This window comes from Carassius gibelio, chromosome A17 (assembly GCF_023724105.1).
Source record: "Carassius gibelio isolate Cgi1373 ecotype wild population from Czech Republic chromosome A17, carGib1.2-hapl.c, whole genome shotgun sequence".
Lineage (NCBI taxonomy): Eukaryota > Metazoa > Chordata > Actinopteri > Cypriniformes > Cyprinidae > Carassius > Carassius gibelio.
The window spans coordinates 15,247,556-15,273,167 of record NC_068387.1 but is presented as its reverse complement, the minus strand read 5'-3'; the positions used below and the strand labels follow the sequence as shown (position 1 = coordinate 15,273,167).

Here is a 25,612-nt window from a genome sequence, read left to right as displayed (position 1 = left end):
GTTAATTACAAAAGGCTACAAGGTAGCAAGAAATGCTTTGTTGTCGTTGTTATTTTTTTTCTTCAGTGCTCCCCTGAATTATTTTTGGCTCATTCTTCTCTTGTGAAGAAGTAGTACTTGTGAAAGAAGTACACTTATGGAAATAATGTACTTTAAAAAAAAATATAGGCTACTCAAGTGCAAAATGGATGAAAAATATTTGGCCACTTAAAAATGTAACACATGTATATTAAATGCAAACATTTGATCTGCTTTTTATATTTAATTTCACATGTTTTTTTTTTTTTTTTTTGGTTTTGAAATATGGTCAAAGAATTGTACTTACAAATATTAATATTATATTATCTTCAAGTACAGTTTTTTTATATATACCTTTAAGATTTGAAGTACCCCACAAGTGCACATTCAATTCAATAACCACACTTTCACAAGGGTTCCTCACTTTTGCTTTCCTTCTTGTAGATTCTTGTCTTTTGTCTTGTTCTGTTTCTTTTTTGTAATTTAGTTATAGATATATGAAAAATCAGTGCATTGTGCACTTATGCAGGTCTTCAATCGAGGAATCCGGCATGGTTCCAACTGAAAAGGATTGTGAATGCACTTTCCCTCTTTATTCAGTTGTCAATGCAGATAAGCCATTTCCCTTAAACACACTTCATGTACATGAATGAACATGCTTCATCTAAAGTTTAAATGAAACCCGCCCCTGATAAAAAAATAAATAAAAAAAATTCAAGACACAATTGGCACCTTTTCATGTGCAGCATTTATTTTTTTTAAAAGGCAGATTGAATAGTGCTTCTTTGTTGCTTCAGAGTAACGGAAACTCATAATGCCTTTGTGCTTATATTCCACAGTGTTCTGAATAACAGAATTTGTATAAGACAAATATTGAGAACTGTCTGCAGATATTATAGATGTATGCCAGTTCTTCCTGTGTCCTTTGAAAAGCTGCAAACCTTACCTTATCCTTTAACAATAGAATATACTATTACATTTGATGTTATGTGCTGGACAGGTATCAGCTTCGGCTTTATTCATCTAGGTGTGTGCAAGAATTTTATTGTGTGTAAATTGATTATTAGCTTGAATAACTAAATTAGGCCGCAATTCGATTAGCATTTTGTTCCTTAGTTGCAAATAAAATCATGAAAAGATCCTTCAGACTATATAAATAGTCAGAAGACAATTTACATCAGACTCTGTGTGCATGAAAACAGCACACCTGAACTGTGTTTGTGTAAGACCTTAGTCATAATCAAAAGTAAAACTCTATCATCAAATAAGTTGAAAAAAAAAATGTGTCTCTTTTTTTCCAGATCTAAAATGAAGTGATTTATTCAACAAACAAGGATTTGGGATGCGATGGACATGTAAAATTAACTCTGGGTCAAAGATATTAAACATATATATATATATATATATATAAACAGAACCCAAATAAAATCAAGTTAACTTGGTTTGGTGGCCTTAATTTCTCCAAATTACACCCCATCCCCCAACACAATGCATTTCCTCTCTCTCTCTCACACACACACACACACACACACACACACAGTATTCTGTATTGGCTTCATGAGTTATTGTTGAAATAATGGTGGTTTTATGGCCAAACAATACTTTCTTTCTCCCCCTGGCTGTGGGCCCTCTGTGTGGCTGCTTTGTGGGTCTGAGCAGAAATGTTGCATTTAACTGGGTGGACGTCACCCTGAAGGAAGAGAAAAAGGAAAGTGGGTGAAAGAGAGAGAAAGGAAGTATGAGGCAGAAGTTTGAAAAAGCCATTTGTGAAAACTTTAACAGCAAGCTCTTGTTTTCAGGTGAGCTCTAGTCTGCCTTTGAACTACCCTTTCATTTATCCCTCTTTCTCATCTTCTCCACTTTAGTGCAATATTTAAAGATTGCTGTGGCCACACTGTACTGCATGTTCCTACTTACTGGCTTTTGTCCTTCCTCTATTGCTATGTTTCTTCTAAATCAGCCAATCACGTGCATCTGAGTTTGGAAGGGGGCAGAATCTGTGGCTGCTGAACAAAAACTGAGGTGTGTTCCAGGAAAGGTTACAGCTCAAACCAGAAGGATTCCCAGCAGACAGCCCTTCCCCTCCACACTGCCAAAATCTGTTGACTCTAGAACAGGAGAAGGATCATTCATCCCATCTGGTCAAACCAGGGAGGCCACGTTTACGGTAAAACTGCAAAAGAGAGAAGGTACCAAATATATCTTACAGAAAAGATTGAGGTATTCTACACATAGCCAGAGTGGGACTAGAAACACTAAATGCAACAGAAACATGACGAAGACATGAAAACAACTTACACTCCCTACAAAGAATTACAACCCAACCTACTCATAAAGTAAGACTTAGATCCTCCCTTAAAGTCATCAGTGTTTATAAACCAATTTAGAAGCAATTCTTGTATTTAATAACAGACTGGTATAAACAGTTACTGTTACTTCATGATTATAAATAAGTTTTCTGTGAGTGTGTGACAGTCCGTCTGGGGAAATCCAAAATCCTCCTCTGGAAACTCTTCAGTCATTCTTGTGTGCAAACCTGTTTGATGCAGACTAGTTTTCTATTTTAAGTTAGGTTGCGCATGACTTTTCATAACATTATATATTATACATTATACATAGGCCTACCCTATAAGCCAATATTCTCCTCAATAACCACAATAGTACAAGGTCTATGATAAGTGGAGCCAAATATGAGATTAGATATGCTTAAATTTTTCAGTTGTTTTTACTGTAAATTAGATTTAAATGTTTAATTTTTGTGATGTAATCTATCTGGTTAAGTCACTAGTCTTTGACTAGGAGAATAATTAGATAAGCTAAATTAGAAGTCTAAAATGAGTTCAACATTTAAGCACAAGTACAAGCACAAAATCATTATCGTTAATATATAAAAAAAAATTAAATACAGGAAAATACAGTTAAACAAAAATATTGTTACTGCACCTGCATACATCCTTGTGGGAGTCTGTTTATTACAAGCACAAAACTTTTAACTTTTCACAAAAAATGCAAGCTTTGAGCATTACACCAGGGCTTCATTCATTTAACCACAATATCAAATATAAGTGCTGCCTGTTAAACATACGGTCTACAAAAATGACATCCTGAGACAATTACCAATGTCCTTCAAATACAAAACCTATATAAATACAAAATTATTAATATGTACAATTTAAAAACATAATGCTTTTTTAAAAACATCCCAATGAGAAAAAACTATAACTATAAACTACAACCAAAATGCACAAAAAAAGATTTGTACACACTTCTGCACACTCATGCATATATATATACACATACATTTTTCAAGTTTGTTAGGACAGGACAGTTGTCCACATGTGGGACAGATGCATGAACCAAACCCCAGATAAAACTTTTGTACACACATCAAAAAGCATGTTCAAAATTATTAAATCCACCCAGCCCCTTAACATACGCTGAATCAACCTTATCAGATTTTTGTTCAGCCCGACTGAGAAATGTTTGCTTCAGAAGAATTCTTTTCACTGCAGAACTGGGTGTGGGAAGTCAGGCTTTTCCTTTCTGAATCCCATCCCATATGTGCTCTGCCTTTAATATGGATGATTTTTAAGTGTATTTCTACACACACCAGATCAAAACAGTTAAATTCAGCTTCGTCTTTGCAGCTATAAAACCTACCATTCAGGTGGGACAAGAATCCCAGCTCCAACCTCACCCCCCCAAAACAAAAACACACCCCTGGAAACAAAGTCCACTTTGTATTCCCAGCAGTTCAGTGTTCAAACAGTATCAAATTTTTTCTGCCAAACCCCATTAAAATTCTGTAAACTACTCAAGAGTGGAGTAGTCAACCCTGAGATCTCCATTACTGTAATTAGAGGAAAAATTGACATCAAACAGACTAGGGAAAAAAACCACACCAATTCATCTCTTTGAATTAATAATTTGGTAAAGTTCTATATAAAAAAAAAAATTAGCTGCCAAATCTGGACATTTCCTGAGGTTTCTCATTAACAGATGTGTCAGTGGTAAAAAAAAAAAAAAAAAACTTGTTTCTTGAGCCATGTAGTAATACATAATCATTATTCAGTGCCATTGGAAAGGCCACCTTTACAATATCAAGGTATTGCCTCATGGTGTCTAAAACTAAAGGATGGAGGTAGAATGGTCAGACAAGAACCTATTTCTTAAAATCTGAGCACTTTTTCCAGACTGAAAGGATCTGAATGACTGATTATAATAGCTTTTCAGATTTTTGGTTCAGTTGAGTCTGGTTATGAAGATGCCCCCCATACACGCTCTCAAATCTTTACTCTATAAAAATTAATTTCACTACATTTGTGCAAAAGCACCTTTGTTTGTCTACAGTTAAAAATGATCACAGCCCTCTACTGGCAATGTTTGACATTACTACAATAATGAAAGCTTTAGGAAAGCTTTCAAATTACCTGAGTTCCATACATCTCATCCAAGAATTACTAATAAACAGTAAATACTACATCATATCTAAAAAAGGCAAATACATAGGCCTGATTTTATCATCAATATTCAAGTAATAATGACCCAAAAACACTGCCAATTAGCAAAGATTTAACTTAAAATTGAAATAAAGTCACATGAAAATTCAGTTTTTGTTTTGTCAAAAATATCTCAACTAAGCAAAAATACCTAATGACAGAAATAAAAAGTATGGCTTCATAGTGTACTAAACCTAACACATGGATCTCCTCTAGAGGGCACTTGTTGACAAAATATCATCCGAATCTTTCTCAGGAACACAACCATTAAGCCAATTCGGTAGTGCATTTTATACAAACTTCAATCCGTCATAATGTGAAGGAGTGTTGTAAAACTTCAGAGGATCAATGTCTGAATTAAACTAGTTACGACTGAATTCTCTCATCATCAATCACTGTTTCGTCACACTGGGTAACTCAAGTTTTAAGCAGATCTCCCAGATCGTAGGTGTCAAATAAGTCAGATACGCCTTCTCCATCCTCCAGACTCCAGAGGTAGTCGTCGTGGCCGAGTCGGGGAGAAAAGTTAACAAAAGGCCCAGAAGTGTCAGATGCGAACGCCATCCCAGGCAGCTGGTCTTCTGTGATCTGGAGAAGGCTGGGAGGAAGATCCAGGATCCCCTCCACATCGAGCAGGGAGTTGCTGCCAGTCATCGATGGCTGAGGCTTTGATGGCAAAACTGTGAAAAAATGAAAAAAGAAAAAATATGCTGTTAGTCTGTCATTTTATAATGAATGGATGGCTTTGGTAATCATAAGATTAAGACGGAGCTTGTTGCAGAGTTTTGTAGATGAACTGCTGGGACACACAGCTCTATTCACTTTCACACAATGTTACCTCTAGCACTTATTCAACTGAAGCATTTAAAATGTAATCTTGTTAGTGGCTCCAAAAATGTTGTTTTCAACACTTTCATCTTGCTTTGAAAGCGGTAAATATTAGTAAGCTCTTGGCAATTGTCTCACCTTCGACTGGCTGGGGTTTGGCAGGTGGGAAGACAGAGGGTGTGGTGGCGCTAGGGGTTTCTGGGTAATCTTTTCTGGGTGTGGCATTCTTGACGGGACTAGCATCCTCCAAACATTCTTCAGGACACAAGTACACCTCAATTGGGCCATTCTTGCTTTTCAAGTAAATCTGCAGCAAGCCCTAATGGGAAAAAAAGACCATGTTTGAGTCTAAATTAATATTTTACATCCCTAATCTGAAAGGCAAAAGATGAAAAAAATACAAATAAATTCAAAGTTGTTTTTAATTACTACAGGACAGCAAACGAATGTTTGAGGAAAGACAACACATAAAAATATGCTATATGTAATAAATCATATACTTTATTTTCCGGACTATAAGTCACACTTTTTTTGACAGTCTGGCTGGTCCTACGACTCATAGTCAGGTGCGACTTATTTATCAAAATTAATTTGACATGAACCAAGAGAAATGAACTGAGAGAAATGAACCAAGAGAAAACATTACTGTCTCCAGCCGCGAGAGGGCGCTCTATGCTGCTCAGTGCTCCTGTAGCATACACTGAAAACAGAGCGCCCTCTCGCGGCTGGAGACGGTAATGTTTTCTCTTGGATCTTGGTTCTAAATAAATGCGACTTATAGTCCAGTGCGACTTATATATGTTTTTTTCCTCATCATGATGTAGTTTTGGACTGATGCGACTTATACTCGGGTGCGACTTATAGTCCGAAAAATACGGTACTTATTTAACAGCATTTTAAATGTTATTTTAAGACTTGTTTAATTGAATATTAAATGATTTCGTTTGGGTTACAATTAATATTAAAGATAAAGAAAATGCTGAAAAGAGCAGCATACTATACAGTACATCGCATGCTTTTGTCCCACCAGGATTCTTAACTAGCTTGACAAGCTTGATCAACACCAGCCAGCATAAACAAACTTAGAGAAGCATCAGGATTCACGCAGGTCTTTTCAGGAACGTTAGAACCAAGACAAATACTGACCTCAGATGCTTCTGGAACTTCCAGTTTGGTTTCAGATGGTGCTTTCACAGCAATCACAGTTTGATCTCTCAAGCTTCTTATGGTACGAATGTCCTGATAGGTCACATATGCTAATGTGAGCTTCAGTTAAGGACAAACAGCTTTGGCATCTAATACAGCATTTAAAATGACTGAGAGTTTAAATACATGGTAACTTTATTGCATTGAAATTAAAGACTCCTAATGAAGATAACTGTAAAATGGATGTCTATGCCATGTGAGCGTTTGGCTGCAGGGACACAAGCGGTTAAAACAGCATGTCTGAGCAAGCTCACAAAAGTGAAGGAGACAAACCACTCCTCAGTTCTTCAGAGTACAAACATGCACACAATAAAAGGATATCTTTGGTTGTCCTTGTTCTCTGTCAGCTCACGTAGCCGTGTTGAGCTGGACTGAATGAGGTCGTCCAGAGCTTTCTCCTGCCGGTCCAGCTCAGAAAGCTCGTTCTTGAGAGCACTGGTCTTTTCTGAATTGCTGGAAGAGCCCTCAAACACACCACTGACCCTAAAGCACAGGCAACATAATGTATGAAACCATCATAATTAATAACACAGAGGAAGAATGTATATGTATACACTGTCCTTCAGAAATCATTCTAATATGCTGATCTGGTGCTCAACATTTATCAAGATTGAAAACAGTCGTGGTGTTTTAATATTTTTTGTAGAAATGGTAATACTGTTGTTTTTTCAGGATTCAGGAGTTCAAATAGAAATATTGTATACCATCTGTCAACTTGGATTAATATAATGCATCATTGCTGAATAAAAGTAATGATTTCTCAGAAAAAGAAAAAACCTTACGGACCATAAAATGTTGTATTTTTGGTTGATTTTCCCACATTAAAATTGTTTACATCTGCTAAGACTTTTTTTATTTTTCAATTACAAGGACCACAATATACCAGTTTTGATACCATGAGGCCTCAAAGTGAAGAAAACACCCTTTTTTTTTAGTAAAACAGAACCTCCATTCATTCAGATTGATGACTGGGAAAACCACAAGTAAAGAAGTGGTAAAACATGAAAAGGGGAGCATTTAGAATGGACTACAACAGCATCTTCGTGTCATGTGTTTCAGAGTCGACTCAAAAATGAGCATGGAGCACTCTGGTTTTCAGAACATCTGATCTAACAAACTCACAGCCACTGGATGTTGTTTTTGGATTTCTTGCGGATGAGTTGCACACCCTCTAAAACATTTGTGATGTCATAGATGCGTCTCTTCTGCACCTCCAGAACTTCTGTGGCCCAGTTGAGATCCAGAACCCCGTCAGCCGACTCGCTCAGCAAGCCCACAAATTTTTTAGTCAGCAGGCCAAGGGAAGTGTCATAACGGGTGCGCTCCCCTGGAGACCTGGGAGCTAGAGAAAGAAAGAGAAAGATACAAAAGAGGCATTCTTTTAATAATAGTTTGAATATTACCAGCTGCAGTTCCTGTCAGAAGAGCAAGAGAGGCTTGGATAGTTGTGTGTTTGCTTTTCAAACCATTATCAGATGCTCTAAAACAGGTATGAACTTCCACCCTTCACTCATCATATGGAAACAGTGGTTTTAAACAGAAGGTCCAGTTTTCTCTAACAGTGATTGCGTTGACATTTGTCACAGAACTTTTTGTTGTACTCACTTTTGGGGCTTGGTGCCCTTGCATAAGCAGAGTTTCCTTTCCCTTTTGGTGTGCGGAATTCTGGGAGGTAAATAGGCTCTTCCAGATCTAGCCTCCTTTTGGCCTGTGATAGAAAGATGAGAGATTGTTAATTATGTCTCCCTTTACTGCCTGTAGAAGACGCGGTTACACCAAACCATTTGAATGAACATAGCTCCAAGTTTAACATTGTGCTCTTGGTTTCTATGAAATTTTTCAGATAAACCACATTTGTTCAGATAGGAAGGAGTGTGTTGAAAAGCTTTGTTACAGCGAGACACACTTTAAAAAAAAAAAAAGTATTCTAACTGCATTGTTCAAGAACAATTACTCCTCTTTCCTAAAGTGCCTGAATATATACACTGCCACTTCAAATCCATCAATAACGTGTTAAGAATTTCCATTCCATGCTGACTTTCGATTTAATTTACAGGCGAGCACGGAGCCCACTGTCTAGAACAGCTCAGGACACATTAGAGTTTAAGTTATGAACAGAAAGTGATCACGATTTCAAATAGCTTTGACTTGATTTGATCAGGTCAGTGCATCTGACCATTCAACACGGTCTATGTATGATTAAGGCCACATCCACATGAAGCCAGAGGTTTCCCGATCCAATCTTTTTTTTTTTCCTTGTTCTAAAAAAGGGACACGAAAGGGTGTCATTTTCATATTTATCCACTCTGGGACTTTTTTTTTTTTTTTTAAATAGCGGTTTCAGGCTCCCACATATGCTGGTTTGATTTCCAGTGGCCTTCAGGACTGCATTTCACTCAAGACAGAAAACTTCTGTAACAGACACAGGGCACGTGCTGAGAACAGTTCACTGATCCTGTGTGTGCAAGCGTCTGCAAAAATGCTTGCATTGTCCTGACCTGAACAACATCTACACCTGTCACTGACATCTGGAGCCACTGAACAGGTGGTTGGGGGAGAGGAGGAGCATAATCTTTCCGTTTTTTCGGTTTCCACTTCCGCAACCCCCCCCCCCACTCTTCTAATGACTCTTTCCACCTTGTCTCCCCCTTGTCCTATTTGTTTTATATTATGCAACCTTTATTAGAGAACACATGTTAGGTCTGCCAAAACAATTCTGAAAAAAGGGAACATTTACAGATTGTAGAAAGTACCCTTTTATTCAGCTTTTTAAACAAATAATAAATTAGATTTTAAAATATTTGTAAAATACTGTATCATTTCTGCACTGGCGCAATGACAACATAAGTTCATTACTTAGGTCAACAATTCTTTTTTTAATTTAATTTTTGTAAATGAAAATGTGTAGCTGAATTTATATTATATTATATGAAAGGTTTAAACAACCAAAAAGGTTTAAAACAAAACAAAAAACAATACGTTTCAACTAAGAGCAGTTTTGGAGCCACCACTACATGTTTAAATGTAGAGGCTTGTGGACTCCCTCAAGACTCAGAGGGGACGTTGTTGAATTGTCATCAAATCTGTGTTAGCATCAGCTGTTACCATGATAAAGCACAGCAGATGAACGCACACCCTCCTGGGTGTGAGAAGGGGGCCTTTGTGTGGTTTGGTTTCTCAGAACAGCAGCATCTCATGTCTGTAAGAATTTGTGGTTGGTTCTGCCTATTTCCTGTGTAGGTGGGAAATGAGAAGTGAGAAATGCTGGCTCAAAGCATATGGGGTGGAATCTGAATCACTCACTTCTAAAGCACTGATCTGGAAGCAGCTTCACCTACTGAAATCCAAACTTTACCTACTAATAACTACACCAGTTTGCTAATAAACGGATTTACCCCAGAAAACGGTGGAACTGCTCCAGGCTCAGGAGTTCCCTAAAAATATGCAAATCCATAAACATTACACACAGCAGTTGTTGTACAGGTCAGCAGAAATACCCATGTTTAGGCAAAAAGTATGTGTGTGTGTGTGTGTGTGTGTATATAAAGGGTATGCATGCAGAATTCAATAAATCAAATATTTCTGTACATTGTGTTGGTAATCACGTATGTTTTGGATAAAAGTGCTAAATGCATAAAGGTCAAGTTGAGTTGAGATTAAATAGAAAAGAATTGTGACATTCGTACACAGCAACAATAACTAGTGACTACAGAGATCATGGTGAAACCCTATGAAATACTCAGCACTGCCATGTGCTTCACTAACAGCTATTTCAACAAGAGTTACACAAAACATGATCATTTCCAATGACTTCTAGAGGATGATTCATCATAAAAAAAAAAAAAAAATTATTGTTCTTTATTCATATACAGCATATTTGCACTACTGTTCAAAACATTGGAGGGTTTATTTTTTATATTACAAATTAGAATAACTTTTCCATTTTTATATTTATTAAAATGCAACTTATTCTTGTGATAGCAATGCTAAACTTTCAGCAGACATTACACTCCAGTCTTCAGTGTCACTGTCACGTGAAGTGTATTGCAAATTAAGTCACACTTTCCGCAATCTTCCCACACTAAATGGCATAGCTGTGAGTTTTTCACTGGTTGGACGTTGGGAATGAAGGTCTTAAGATGTGTTATTGTGTTTAGTAATCATCATCAGAGATCTTTTAACAATCACATTCTGCCAGGCAAGAACAGGTTTCTGTATGCCTACAGACACACGCGAGAGAAGCTGTGCCACTCCCAAATGTGAAAAAAAATGCATACATCTTACTCACAAAATGTTAGAGCAAGAAAGGTCATTCTGTGTCAGTGTCATATTCTGATGTGTCAAAATGAAAAGGAGCCACAGGTAAAAAAGAAAGGGGGAAGTCCAGATGAAAAAGGCATTAGGGAAAAAACACGTTGAAATGCAAAATTTGGCCAGATGGGTACATGTAGAGCGATCAGAGTTAAACAGCATGAGGCCCATTACCCTCCTTGCTAAAGCAACACCTGATTACTGGAGGTCCCACAGGGTGAAATAGGTAAATTAAGAGATTGAAATGAGGTAAAATGACCTGAGGGAATCTGGGATGGGGGGAAGGGACTGTGTCACCAGGGTCTCTAGAAACAACGCCAAATCATGTGTTCTACATCATAGTGATCAGAGACCATTGATCACGTGTTATAGCTCTGTTGTATTGTAGTCTTTTTTCCATTATTCAGAATATTTACAAATGTGTTAGCTATGGCATGAAATATCTGATATTCCGATTGTCAAATACATGCAAGTGGAAGTATATTGTTGTTTAAACACCTTTATAACGATCGCGTTAGTTGAGCTGTATGCGCAATGGGTGCCGCCGTGTTAGTTTGTGCCGCAGACGCAGTTCAGAGAATCGGATCTGTTGGATTTACAACGTCTATGTTTACAACACATGAATTCATCCACTTCTCCCGAAATACTTAAAAGTAAGTGGCTGTGAACTGGGAATAGAATAGAGTAAACATTGAAGTTACTTACACAATGTTTATCTGATCTGAATAAAATGTGTCGAATTATAATGGAAAGGATTATTATTACATCTTACATAGACATCAGTGTGTATTTTACAAACTCTAAATGTATTGTTTTTTTTTTTAGTACTTATGTGAATTTTTATGTTTGAGACCTAAAATAAACAGTATGTGGTTGAAAACACTGAAAAGTTGTGATATATGACAGCTCTGAGTGTGCCCGTCTCTGGCTAAATTCATCATCGGGCACCCCCCCAGCCCCCCCTGTTCCAATGTCTACGCACACTGTACAGAGACATATAAATTGGAAAGAAAGAAAATGAGTGCCTCCTGCAATGCGGCCGGTGGCAGTGCAGAATCTGACTTGGTGCCAAAACAAATCATCTTCCATAATTTAGAAGTATTTTAGATTCAGAAAAGACGATGTAAACCAGAGTGACGTGTTGTGCAGGTCGTGCTTAGCAAAAGAACATGTAGTCATATCGTATTGTATCGATATCGAGATATCTGGCATAAAAATCGAGATAGTAAATTTTTTCCATATCGTTCAGCCCTAATATACACACACACACACACATATATATATATATATATATATATTTATATTGAATACAGACCAAAGATTACCCGTTATATTTACCCAAAATTAATTTTATTTTATGTTTAACTACTAAGGAGATATCAGAGACAGCGGCACGAATCAGAAGGTCTAGCCGAGGTGAGACTGCTCTCTTCGGTAACATAAGCACTGAGCTCCCGCAGGTTACGTGGAGCTGATTGTCTCCGAAACTGGAGAAACACATTTTTAAATAGGTGATGTCTTTTTAAATAAACCGCAGATTTTAGTTTTAAACAACTACATTCTCACCTGAAATACTTTTAAAATGACATTTCATGACACAATAACAGTAATATTTGGAAAATGATCCGAATAAATGGTGGTTGAATTCACAACGCTGCGTGAATTCAACCAATCAGCAGAGTTCCCGCCCCTGAAAGTTCCGTAATTTAGAATAAGTACTACCTCGCCAGCAGGGACTGAAGGGCATTTTTTTTATCTAGAACTTTATTTATATCCTGGTTCCTGTGGTGGAAACACACCGAGTACCAGCCCAAAGTCCTTAGTTCCTGTGTAAAGTTCCAATGGTGGAAACGCGGCTTTAGTTTTCAGAGTAAAGGTTCAAAGGTCTGAGAACGAAAACAAAAAAAGGGACAGAGAACAAGAGTGAAACTCTACACAGCAGGAGATGAGACTGGTGTGAAAAAAATGTATGGAAACTAGAAGTTGTTCACATGCCATGTGGAACTTCACTAAACACCCTATTTGTTTCCAGGAAAGACATTTAAAATACATTCCAAACAACTTCATTATTCTAGACAACAACAAAAAAAAAAGAAAAAAGATTTGGAGTTTGGAATCAGGGAAAGCAATAGGACAAGGCCTTATCTGATCTGTTAACATAAGAACCAATTGTTGCATATAACCCAGAAAAGGCATTGTGAGACAGGCTTTTGTTGTAATCTATGTCAGAGTTTGAGGCTGATGCATCCAATCCCCCATGCAGACGCCCAGTCAGTTATCAGCCCTACCACATATTCTGCAGCATGACTCTGTGATCATTTCTTTTGTTTATCAGCTGGAAGCAGAAAGCAACACAACAAGTAGTAGTTCCCAAAGCAGTTAGTTTGACATTCATGAATTTTTCAACAAGTCGAGCATGTGCAAGGACGAATGGTGAGACAACTGCACAGAAAAAAGGGGAGTGATAATTACAACTGCATATACATAAAAAGCTTTAGAATCTAGGAGTAAAAAAAAAACAAAAAAAAACAGGAACAACCAGTTTAGGGATCAGTCTAATGAACCTTAGTCATTTAATCACGCGGCATTACGTGAGGCAAAGCAATAATTCCTAGCATGGTTCATAAATTGCTAAATATAAAAAGGTTCTGTATTTTGATTAAATGAACTTTGAAGACCCTTTCCGCACTTTACTATTTGGCCTGAACCGTATATCAATGTCTGGTTAAAAAGCTGTAAAGCACCCTTTCCCCATCTATCAGCTTCTACTACCTCCCCCCCGAAATAACTCCTATGGCAACCCATGACAATATTAAAAACTATCTAAAAGCAACTATATATTTTAATGTCACTGCTACTTAGGGTGCTTTCACACTAGCAATTTTGGTGCGCACCCGGGTTCGATTGACGTCAGAGTTCAGTTCGTTTGGATGATGTGAACGATATCTTCCATACTCTTAATGTGAACTCTGGTATGGTTCGCTGCTTATGTGAACGCAATCATACCAAATTGCAGAAGTGAACCGCCATTAATGACAAATTATTTGATGAAAATGTGTGTTTGTGTGTGTGTTTCACTCACTTTCCTGATGAATGTGACTGACGCGCTGCAAGCAGAGAGCTGTACATCTCATTTATGAACGTTCTTTAGAGCATTTTCAGTACAGTCGTAAGACAGACGCAAGCGCCGTTATGTACCGAAGCTTTATGAACAAAATGAACAGTTCAAAAATGTAATACATAAAAGTGCAGAGAGTAATGTTGTGCATTTGCCGCCTTCTCCTGCGCTGTCGTTACCGAGCAATGGGGTAAACAGCTGCTGGCTTGATGATGCAAGCGAACCGCGGTTCGGACTAAAATATTATAATATGAACACAGTCCAGCGGGGGCAGGGGGAGCAACCGAACTTGGGTTCAGACCAGGCAAGTGAACCAAGTGTGAAAGCACCCTTATTTTTATTTAAAAGTAAGTAGTACAATAGGGAACACCATTTTTTTTTTTATTTCATTAGCAACTATTCATTAAATGGTCGTGGCTTAGTGGTTAGAGAGTTAGACTCCTAAACCTAAGGTTGTGGGTTCGAGTCTGGGCCGGCAATACCACCACTTACGTGCCCTTGAGTAAGGCACCGAACCCCCAACTGCTCCCCGGGCGCCGCAGCATAAATGGCTGCCCACTGCTCTGGGTGTGTGTGCACTTTTGAGGGTTAAATGCAGAGCACGAATTTTGAGTATGGGTCACCATATGTATGTCACTTTCACTTCACTTCACTTATGCTACAAGTCCTCGCAAACGCATCGATTCGTAACAAGAGGCCTTTGTTCACATCCAGGGTGTACAGGCACTTTTTTTTTAACTTTGTTTGGACTGATGCACTGCAACGCCTGCTGAGTGCCATTAAACAGGTTGAAAGATCATTTACAACTTGGATGACTTGAGGGCGAGTAATTTATGGGCTAATTTTTATTTTTGGGCAAAATAACCCTTTAATTCAGTACCAGTAGTTATTTTGTTGCTAGTTAGTAGTAGCCATTCCAATTTTCATGATTTCCACATAGTTTGATGGCAAAAATAATTGATTTGTTAACAGTAACCATAGCATAGATCTTAGGGTAGACGCTAGGTCTGTCAAAATGGCTGACGATGTTGATGTTAGAGGTGCTCCGATCACGATCGGCCGATCGTTAATGCGCATCTCGTCAGTAAAGCCGGTTTTCTAATCAGCGGTTAATTCCATCAGGTGCGTGATTTCACATAGAGCAGATATTACTACACAGAGCCGATGTTAACTGAGAAGATGGGCCAATAAACGCTGAAAATTAACGTGATTTGCGCATCTTCTCTATTAACAACGGCTCTGTGTAGTAACAGCTGCTCTATGTGAAATCACGCACCTGATGGAATTAACCGCTGATTAGAAAACCGGCTTTACTGAGGAGATACGCATAACGATCGGCTGATCGTGATCGGAGCACCTCTAGTTAATGTTAACAAAATTTTCTCCGCACTGATGTTCTCTTTTTCAGCAATATTTTTAATGAACAACGCAGCAGCACCGCATATAGTGGCTTCAACTGGATAGGCTAACAAAAACATTATAATGCAACACATCATCATTGAATATCGTGCACCACTGATAAGGCTGCCACTAAAATTTGAATGCAACATTTTTGAAAAAATAAATAAATTAATTAATTTGCCAGCCCTAATAGATGCCATATTGAATTTAACTTATTTGAACATGTGGCTGTGATTGTTAGCCTGTAAGCAATAGCTGAATCAATTCTTAATTCATAATTTTAATGACCATTTTCAAAGTTTTTTTGTAGAAAGATGTTTCATCAGAACAAATGGCATGTTTTTACACAACAGCATAAGACTTTTTACATACGGTAATTCTGTCTCCTTTTCATTCCTTTCCAAAATTAAATATCACTACCCTGACTATGGTCTTCATTGTCACTATTAGCAAAACAGTGAGTACTATTTTGAATTTTAAATACTGGAGCTTAAAAGGATGACTAGTTTGTTTTAAGAAACAAATGGCTTGCCATACTCTCTTACCTAAAGGTCCTGTCTGTCCTAACGAAAAGACTGAAATATACATGCAGTGTTGTGGTCATGCTTTCCAGTTACCAGCCTGTTTTATTCATTCATGAGTAACTGACAGATTTTCAGTACATTAGAGATGATGGCACAGATAAAACAATATGGGCAAAGCCAGAAACGGGAAGCGTTCGTTCTGTAGAACGTGGATTCTACAGTGTGACTGTAGCAGTGTTTTAGTAAATTATATATTATTGTACTAAGACATGAAACAGCAAGCATGCGCATACATAGAATTGTAGCAAGAGCCGTGGTGGCGGAGGAAAGAAAGAAGCTTACCGGTAGCCGCCCGGAAGAGGTCCGCACCGGCTTAGGCTCCGGCCCATGGGGGGTCGCGTACAAGCAGTTGGGTCTCTGCTCTGCAGCTGTCGTGTTCCCGATCTGAGTTAAGTATCCAGCCGGTACAGAATTCATCAGTGGGCTTGCGAGTCCCGTGTTTAAAAAATCCGTCCTCACCGCGGAGAACATTTTCTTTTGTGGGCACGAGAGTCCAGATACTGCGCCTCTTCCAGAAGAAGGAGAAATCCCTCTGGGTATCCGCATCATTTTGAGCACGAAATGCACAAAACCCGCGAAAATGACGCAAAGAAACTCCTTTATTACGCAAATAACGTTTACTATTTACTGCTGAAGCAATCAACAGTCAGAATGAATATTTATGTATTAAAAGACTGCTAATGATACAGACAACATGCACTTTAGTATAATAAATACTGTTAGAAGTTGTAGATAAGTTATCCGTGAAAACTACAAAAATATAAACATCCGAAATAAACAAAACTCTCTCCTAGGTTCCTTTGTTAGGGGCACGACAGAGTATCTTACATGTATTACATGTACCACGGTCATTCAAGTTCATAAATCTGCCTTTCAAAGGTGAACAAAGCTTGGGAATGTTCCTCTTGTACTTCTTGCTTCGAGCCGGTGATTGTAAGCGTCCCCGTGTATCTGTAATCCCTCTCCTGTCGAGAAGCTTTGCTTTGACAACAGTTCAGCAGAGAGGAGTGCTATTTTAGCGCCAAATTACGTCGCGCGAAATTTGGATCTCCCGCGGTTGGACGCGCTCCGTGATTGGCTACTGGCACGCACCGCTTGTCCGGATTCTGAATATATTTACATGTAACAGTTGGTGCCTAGCATTCTTCCTCTTAAAGAGACAGCGCCTTTTAATCTTTTTTTAAACAAGAGCGATATTCTTTAGAATTTAGAACGACAGCGTCATCAAACGTATCATTGTCAAATAAGAATTTAGCATATCGATGTATTTTTTTAAACATATGTCGTAATATACATAAAACTGACGTTTTTACACACAGATTAACTCATTATATAAAACAAACATCAATTTGCTCAGATAAAATACAACACAAGGACTTTACATCATGCCCATGTGGTTCCATGGTTTACAAATTATTAATTGTCATAGTTTAATAGTATATGTTAATGTTTTTCACAGCAAAATGGAAAAACTGCTGACTCTGACATGACCTGACTCCATGAAAATAAAAAAAACTTTAAAGCCCTGGAAAACAAGAAAACAAGATCTTTAAAGCCCTTAAACAACTCCACAGAAAAGAACCTTTACACTTGAAAGGATCTTATCGTCTGGCAAAAATAGTGAACCCTCACCATGCTTCAGATTATTTTTAAGAGTCTCCCACCCTACCATTTGCCCAATTATGGCTTTACAGTGTTTAGTTTAGACAAAGTCCTTTCTTCCAAATAAACTATGGCAGTGGAACATTTTCTTTTAAATACGTGCATACGAATATGACAACAGCACATACACATAAGAGTGAGATGGTGATTTTGATCTTATGGATACGCCAACTGTTTGATTAGAAACATCTTATCACATAGGCTAGAGCAAGATCATTATAATTATCCAGTCGCCCAAAAATGGGCACTAGAGATGCAGTTGTTTAAAATTAACCAGGGCTTGGGGAAAATATGAACCATACTCAAAATATGAAGGCAAAAAATTCCCTTTTAGAGAACTGATGTTGATGTATAATAGATATCTAGCTATGGGTTTACATTTAGTCATTTAGCAGATGCTTTTATCCAAAGTGATTTGCAAATGAGGACAATGGATTTAATCAAAATCAACAAAAGAGCAAAGATATACAAGTGCTATAACAAGTCTCAGTTAGCTAAACGCAGTAGCAAGGGCTTTTAAATAATATAATAAATAAGAAGAAAACAGAATACAAAAAGATTAGAAAGCTAGTTTTATATATATATATATATATATATATATATATATATATATATATATATATATATATATATATATATATATATATATATATATATATAAAGAAAAGAATTAGAATAGTGAGTGCTAAAGTTTGTGGTGCTTAAGGTTTAGTGCCTCTGCAGACACTGTGGTGACCTGTAATGTGCTTTTAAATATACATATATTAAATATATTACATATATTATTATAATATACATATATTAAAATCCACCACATGACAGGCAGTGGTGGATTTAGTAATGTTATAGATTTTTTTGCGAAAGAAAACATTTAAAAAAAAAATCTAACAAACTATAAGTATATATTGTGACTTATTTTCAGTCTGAGTAAGAGATTCTTACAGACAATTTATTATGGTATGCAGGGGAGCATTAAATTAATGCACAGGCTTCAAGGGGCTGAAGCAGGGGCCTACACTGGAAGGGGGGCCCACTGGCTGCAGGGAAATTATATATATATATATATATATATATTTAAAATTATTTATATGGGAGTTTGCGGCAGTGACAACAGCGTTCTGTAAACAAAGTAGCCTATTGTGAATGTCTCAGTTAGGTTCCCCCCACAGAGTGGTATGTTCCACGTGTTCCATGGATGTAAGAGGAATGTACAATGCATTCGCTGGTAGGCTACATAAGCGCACCACAAGAGTATCTTCAAGTCAACATGCAGATTAACAGAAAAACAAAACTGCTTTGTGAAAGGAACTGGACCGAACAACAATTTTGTAACGCCATACAGTGAGAGTTCAGTAACATGCTTAGAAGTAATGTGTGTGTCATCTGTGTTCCATGAATAGTGCTGCTTCAAAACTTTAAATCTGGAGATGGAAAAATAGAAATAGTCCTATTGCTTAAATGTGATAATTAAACTTAAACCCTAAAATTTTACAACTAAATTTGCAAATATTTGTTAGAAAGCTTAAAAAAAAGTTTTTTTGGGGTCGGGGGCCCTACTTTAATGCTTTATCCCAGGGGCCTTTGGTCATCTTAAGCCGCCCCTGATGGTATGATATCTTTATTGTTACATTTGTAAATAACTAGAATTGTTCATACAAATGACATACTGTGTTTTGTTTTATGATTCAAAAGAAAAGGGGGGAAGGGCTTCTCATAGTTAAGTTCTAAGGTTAAACTTTGTTATACTGGGAGACCAAAGCAGCTTTTATTAAAATTACAAATTAATTTTCTACTAAGACTAAGGTTAGACATCAAATATCAAAAGAGAGAGTGGATTATCTATAGATATAGTGAACAAAACTAATGTTTCAGACTAACAAACTAAGATAAATCTATAATGTGAGTGATTCCCTGTCTTAGTCAAGGATTATATATATATATATCTATATATCTATATATCTATATAGATATATATATATATATATATATATATATATATATATATATATATATATATATATATATATATATATATATATATATATATATATATATATATGTCTTCGAGCATTGGTTCGCATTAAACCTGTACCACAGCAAAACAAACAGCAATCAATGTTTACAAAAACATTGCGAGAAGGTTGGTGTCATGTGTAGAGACACATTTCTTCCTTTTTTTTTTAAAGTCAGTTTTTGGTAAATTCCTGAAACAAAGTAAGTGGTTAACACAAGCTCAAAATATTTTCTTGTCTTATTCTATGATAAAAAATAGGTAGACCAAGTGTACATGCGTATGTTTTACCTGAAAAACAAGACCAGGGCTGTTGCTAGGAATTCTGGGCCCTGTGCACTGAATTTGCTATGGGGCCCTGGCCCCGGGCCCTCAAAATCACGTTCTGTGTATTAACTCATCCTTCAAGGAAAATGTGTTTAAATAAACACAGAAAGAGCTGTTGGAAGCTTAACTGTGTTGATGTTTAAATAGCCTAAATGCCGACAATATGCAGTTTGTTTGTAGCCAATACATGTTTAGCTTTTTAAAAAGCATGCACTTTTGTTTGTCAAATAGGCCTAGCTTTTGCAGTAATCCAAAAGCATGGAATGGAATGGAAAACAGGTAGATGCTGGGTCTGTCTCAGCTAGAAGTCACGGCCACGGACTGTTGGCAAAACGTCTGTTGCATGGGACACAAAAGTGGAAACACTTCAGAAGTGTCAAAGTCGTCATACACATAATAAATACCTAGAAGACTTTACTAGTATAGTAATGCATTACTATACTATAGAATGTTTAATTTATCCCTTTATTAGATAACCTGAATATTTTACTAATTTTAAACATAAAAATATGGCAGAGAAGTTGCAACATAGAAAATAGCTCAGTAAACAGTTTAGTGTCAAAAGATGAGTAGGCTAACACAAATACTAGCTGGGTTTTATATTTTGAATTCAAATAGCTAGTTCAAAACTTTTTTAACACGACCACGATGGCATACATTCAGACGTGTAAATTATAATAAAGATAAAATTTGGATCCGTTGTGGCAGTTTAACCCAAATATTGTGACATCCTCTGTGATTGGGGGATGTTGTCACAAAATGAACTATTTTAAAGGGTAGTAACACGTGAAATTTAGATTTTTGTAGAAACAAATTTATTGTACCTATGTGTCTATACTGAAATTTACCAAAATTAGCCTATCCACAGAAATATTGGAAAACATATTTGTATGAAATACAAAGTGTAACAGCTAGCTACTCATCCACATGTTGACCAACAATTAATTAACGTATATTAGCCACAAGATAGCGCCAGTTGACTGCGGCACAGACGCAAACGTGTATGTGATTATTTCTTAGAACACTGGGTGTCGCTATATAACCTGTTCTGTTTGACAGTGTCCTGCAGAACACTTCACGTTACTCAACACCCACATCTTAAACCTTAAGCGTGTGGACGGTCAGCCCTCTTTCAGAGTCCAGATGAGATGAATACCAGTGCTTATCAAAGTTTGACCACAGGCCACTTTTGCACTGAACTCTAGTTCTGTGGGCAAAGGTCCTTTTTGATGGAATCTACAGACACTCAGAGGACAGATGTGCTTTATTTAAATAAAGTGATTTAGACAGTGCTGTTTAAGCCTGTAACAGATCGTATGCTAAACACAACAAGTCCAAGATGACTCTATCTGGAAAGATTTTGGTAGATGCACTGTAATTTTACTTTTACATTATCTTGTTTTTACTTACACATAGCCTTTCATAAACAAATTATCTTTGGATTTTATCAAATGTCTTGAAATTGACTGCTATGAATAATATTTCATATTAATTAACATATTAACCATATAAACAGCTATAGGGGAACTGGAGTGAATCACCTTTTTCTTATTTACTTATTTATTTTATTTTTAAATGGAAAATATATTTTCAGTTGATTTCCATAAGACATACTTGCTGATTTAAAGGTGTCAAAAAGTCTGCATTTAGTTGTTTAAGAAAAGATACTGAACACCATATTTCTCACTTTCATGTATGGTTTATTTTCTTTTGTAGAAGAATAAGTAAAAAGCAAAAAACAAAACCAAAAACACTTAAATGAGTTTATGAAACTCGTTGATCTGATAGTCTGTAGAAATAGACAATCCCCACAAACAAATACAATCCACTCTATATTATAGAGTTCGTATCCTAATCCACGTCTGTTTTCCCACTGCCCAAGGCCTTTCCCACCCTATAACACAAAAACTCCCCTCAAGCACAATATGTACATCATCCCAGTGATCGATGAAGCTCACTGAGACCAAACTGCAGCCATGCTGAAATGTGAAAATGTTTTCAAGAAAGAAAAAAAAAGGTGGGGGGGGGGGGGGTTTGGGGTATTCTCCAAGAATGGCTGGGAAGGAAGGGTGTGTGTAGAGATATTAGTTAGTCCAAATAGTCAGGAATGTAACCAGTACAAAAAATACAATGCTTGATTGTTGCCACAAAAAACAGGAATGATTAAGGAAAAAAACAATTCGGAGGGCTTTTCTTTTTTATGATCTTCAAATCTCCTCGGCTTTGGTTTGTTCAAGTGTCCAGTGACCAAAGAATAGACAGCTCGAGAGGGGCGCAGATTGCTTTCCCACACTCTGAATAGAGCCTCACTCCTTCACCCGGCTCACCCCTTCACTCTCTTTTCTTCCATAAGTGGAGGAGAAAAGTTTCTATCCTGCACCTGCAGCATAGATGAGAGGGAGAAAAGTTAACTCAGAACACACATACACATTTACACACACACACACTGTGGATTCAGGCAGACTGCAGACAGTCTGGCGCCAAAGTGAAAACTTTCATTTGCTAGAGTTGATAGGGCAATCCAAGCTTGTTTGTTGATTGGCAGGATGACCAAAAAATTAGGACACTGGACAGACTTTAATACGTAATCTTGTCCTATATAACATTTACAATAAACATGGGATTAAACCCATGCATAATTACTAAACAATTAGCAATTGACGCTAACTCTTCTGATTTCTGATTTTTAAGTTCCACAAAGAATGTTTTAATCTTGTTTTGTTTTTTTACATCTGCTCTAAAGAACTCAGAACTAAAAAGCTAGTCTGAAGAACCTATAACGAAACAAAGACCATGTTCTCCAAAGAATCATAATATTGTTGTTAATGTTTCATTCTATGCTCTTCAGATCAGGAATGGAGTGTACATTAATACCTAACAATATTCGACTAATCTACAAATAATAAAATAAAAAACATTAGCGTACCATTGAACGTTGCCATTCCTCTGTACTAATGGCACATAGCTTCATCATCTTTGGAGAAATTAAGGGTCATCTCTGAGTTCTGCAGAGGGAAAAGACATGGAAAGTTTGAATTTCTTCAAAGGAACTTTATAATGATTAATAAAAGGTATACATAATAATATTTAAGCGACACTAAATAATCTTGCGCTCACCTTGATGGCCATGAACATGTCAGCCGTGTTTTGTGTGTCCGTCTCGTTTTCCAGTGCAATCTGTAAATCGAAGATGTAATCTATTACATGCTGAAGAATCTCCATTTGGCTCACGGATTTGTTCTGAGGGATGCTGGGCACCAGCTCTTTGAGTTTTGAGTAACAGTCATTCATATCGGACAGCTCCTCAATGGGACTCTTGCAGCGGCTGATGGCGAGACTCTGCTCGGAGATGCAGCACACTGCTTTATAACAGCTTCTGACAGAGCGAACGGGACTGATCGCCTTCATTCTGGATCTGACGTCTGACTTGCGAGTAGAATCCAACTGTACAGATGTCTGAAGAAGTCTGGAATCTGAGATGAACTAGCTCTCCAACTTAATTATCCAATGTTTAACTCTCCTCGCGTCTCGTGCTCATTGAACGATGAAAGCAAGAGCAGGCAGGCGGCTGCTTTTCAAGTCTTGCTACGTGTAGCACCGCCCCCTCCAGAAATCAACAAACCCCCATGTGCTGCTCAGCCAATAGTAAAAGGCTATTAACCACACACGCCCCGCCCAATACAAATAGCTAACTCGTCATTGGAAGCATAGAGTTGTCAGTCAGACAGAGTGATGGCATGAGGAAAAGCTGTCAGAATATTAGAGAGAGATGGGATATATATATATATATATATATATATATATATATATATATATATATATATATATATATATATATATATATATATATATATATATATATATATATATATATATGATAGATTCTGCTGCTCCCGTGATCTGCAGACAAACTGGCTTCGGGAAATAATTCCCTTAGGAGACATTACACACATACAATGCGATTAAATATCTATTCGGCCCACACACAGGAAAAAAAACCTACTCTCTAAAATCTAAACATTAAATGAATTGCTAGTTAGAAATTAAAACATAAAATGTTGCCTAAGAAAAATCTAAGTGGTGCTAAAGTCAGAACAGGCAGTAACAAATTCATTTTTAATTTTCCCAAGTAATGAATCAAGCTTGAAACTTTGATAACCCTCTCGATTCACATGCATGCCAAGAGGGATAAATATAGATATTTTTTCAATAAAACATCCCCTAATATTCTCACGATCATAGAAATATTAATAACCAATTTAGGAACCTCTGAACAAACCACTGTGCGCGCGCGGTTTTTGTGCATTCTGAAAGTGTTACGCGTTATCTATAAATAGATCATAACTATAGCTGTCTCCCATTGCTCTTTTTTTAAATGAAGAGGAAGCTTCGCAATTTACAAGCAAACTATAGCCTTACTCTCGTTCCAGTTTTAACCCAGCGCATTTTTAGTTTATATCAAGACGTGTCCCCTCTTTTCTCACAGTGCTGTTTTTGTGAAGGAATGCGCTGGCGGGCCAGCTGTGTGTCCTGTCCCGCTCCAGCTGTGTTGATCTAACGCGCGAGTCCCAGACAGCCTGGCGCCGGGCTCCCGACGTCATCCATTCACGAGCTCCAGCGTGCACCCATCTGCAAAAGACTAGTCTCGGCCCTGAAGTCGCTCTTATTGGTCAGTACAGCTGTCAATCAGGCTATAAGAACCCGCCCAACCACTCGAGCAAGACCAGTAGACTTGCCCGCACAATTTATTTGCGCACACCTGGACTTACATTCAGTGAAGAGTTTTTTTTTCCTTGTGTAAAGCTCTTCAGTTCGGCTAGATTAGTTAAACTAATACAAAAGCAGATCTGTTTTCTCAAACTGCAATAGTATAAGAGTTTTCCAATAAAACACATTCTTGTTTTGCTTGAATGGTATATTTGGTCATGTTTGAACTGGTGTTAAATTGAGGAGACTTAAGTCAAAAGAAGACACAATATTTAATTTTTAATGAATGAAAAAGATGTGAGAAACAGATAAGGTAACAGGTTTAACTGACTGTGAAGTTAACAATATACATACAGCACTTTAAACCAACTGTCCTTTTGTTTCTCACAGCATCATTTACATTTGTTAAAATTAAAAGTGATGTATAACCTGTCTATAAGAAGTTTTGGTAACTGGCCTGTTCACATTTATTTTATGTGCATGCAACCGGATGAATGCATTTCTTTGCAGGCCATGCTAATAACCTGTGCACAGAAACTGCCTGTATGATGTTCGCTTTGTTGCAAAACTGCAAGAAATTCAGCCCTATCCTTTCTTGCAAAGACTAACACCATGGGAAGGCCTCTGCAGGTATCCATTTGGGTTTGGAAAACAGCAATAAAGAATTAAGAAGAAGAAAAAAAGAAAAACACACACACATGGGTGTGAGAGCAAGAAGTGGAAGGATCACCAAAAAAGAGAGAAAATTTAAACATGTTTGGAAACAGATCATGGAAATGTTTCATCATCTCTGCTGATACCAAGAAACTCCCTAAATGTTTGGTTGAGAGAAGCCACTGTTTTGTCTCAAGCATTATGTTATACCAGGATGAAAATAAGTAGCTACAGTATGTTGTTGCCTATGAAGGACACACTGATTTGCCTTGAGATGTGTCCCTTT

The 25,612-nt window shown here is 37.2% G+C and overlaps 2 protein-coding genes across 2 annotated transcripts; both read right to left on the bottom strand.

The window, feature by feature from the left end:
* Window positions 1–2,947: 2,947 nt before the first annotated feature.
* On the bottom strand, window positions 2,948–17,019 carry LOC128031347 (transcription factor E2F2). Its single transcript, XM_052619536.1, has 7 exons — window positions 16,248–17,019; window positions 8,157–8,259; window positions 7,674–7,893; window positions 6,873–7,034; window positions 6,492–6,606; window positions 5,484–5,664; window positions 2,948–5,197 (listed from the first exon to the last, which is right to left on the bottom strand). Exons 1-7 carry the CDS (start codon window positions 16,512–16,514, stop codon window positions 4,935–4,937), a joined length of 1,311 nt encoding a protein of 436 aa, XP_052475496.1. The 5' UTR covers window positions 16,515–17,019; the 3' UTR covers window positions 2,948–4,934.
* Window positions 17,020–21,644: 4,625 nt separating this feature from the next.
* On the bottom strand, window positions 21,645–23,521 carry LOC127933600 (DNA-binding protein inhibitor ID-3-like). Its single transcript, XM_052530676.1, has 3 exons — window positions 23,083–23,521; window positions 22,892–22,970; window positions 21,645–22,345 (listed from the first exon to the last, which is right to left on the bottom strand). The coding sequence occupies exons 1-2, from the start codon at window positions 23,371–23,373 to the stop codon at window positions 22,917–22,919; spliced, it is 345 nt and encodes a 114-aa protein (XP_052386636.1). The 5' UTR covers window positions 23,374–23,521; the 3' UTR covers window positions 21,645–22,345; window positions 22,892–22,916.
* Window positions 23,522–25,612: the final 2,091 nt, after the last annotated feature.

Bases quoted from the DNA above. Each gene is read 5' to 3' on its own strand.
- LOC127933600 (XM_052530676.1), bottom strand. From the start codon at position 23,373: ATGAAGGCGATCAGTCCCGTTCGCTCTGTCAGAAGCTGTTATAAAGCA. The intron at 22,971-23,082 runs GTGAGCGCAAGA...TTCCCTCTGCAG, and splicing joins ACATGTTCATGGCCATCAAG to AACTCAGAGATGACCCTTAA.
- LOC128031347 (XM_052619536.1), bottom strand. From the start codon at position 16,514: ATGATGCGGATACCCAGAGGGATTTCTCCTTCTTCTGGAAGAGGCGCA. The intron at 8,260-16,247 runs GTAAGCTTCTTT...TTTCTATCACAG, and splicing joins CCTCTTCCGGGCGGCTACCG to GCCAAAAGGAGGCTAGATCT. The intron at 7,894-8,156 runs GTGAGTACAACA...TTCTTTCTCTAG, and splicing joins AAGGGCACCAAGCCCCAAAA to CTCCCAGGTCTCCAGGGGAG.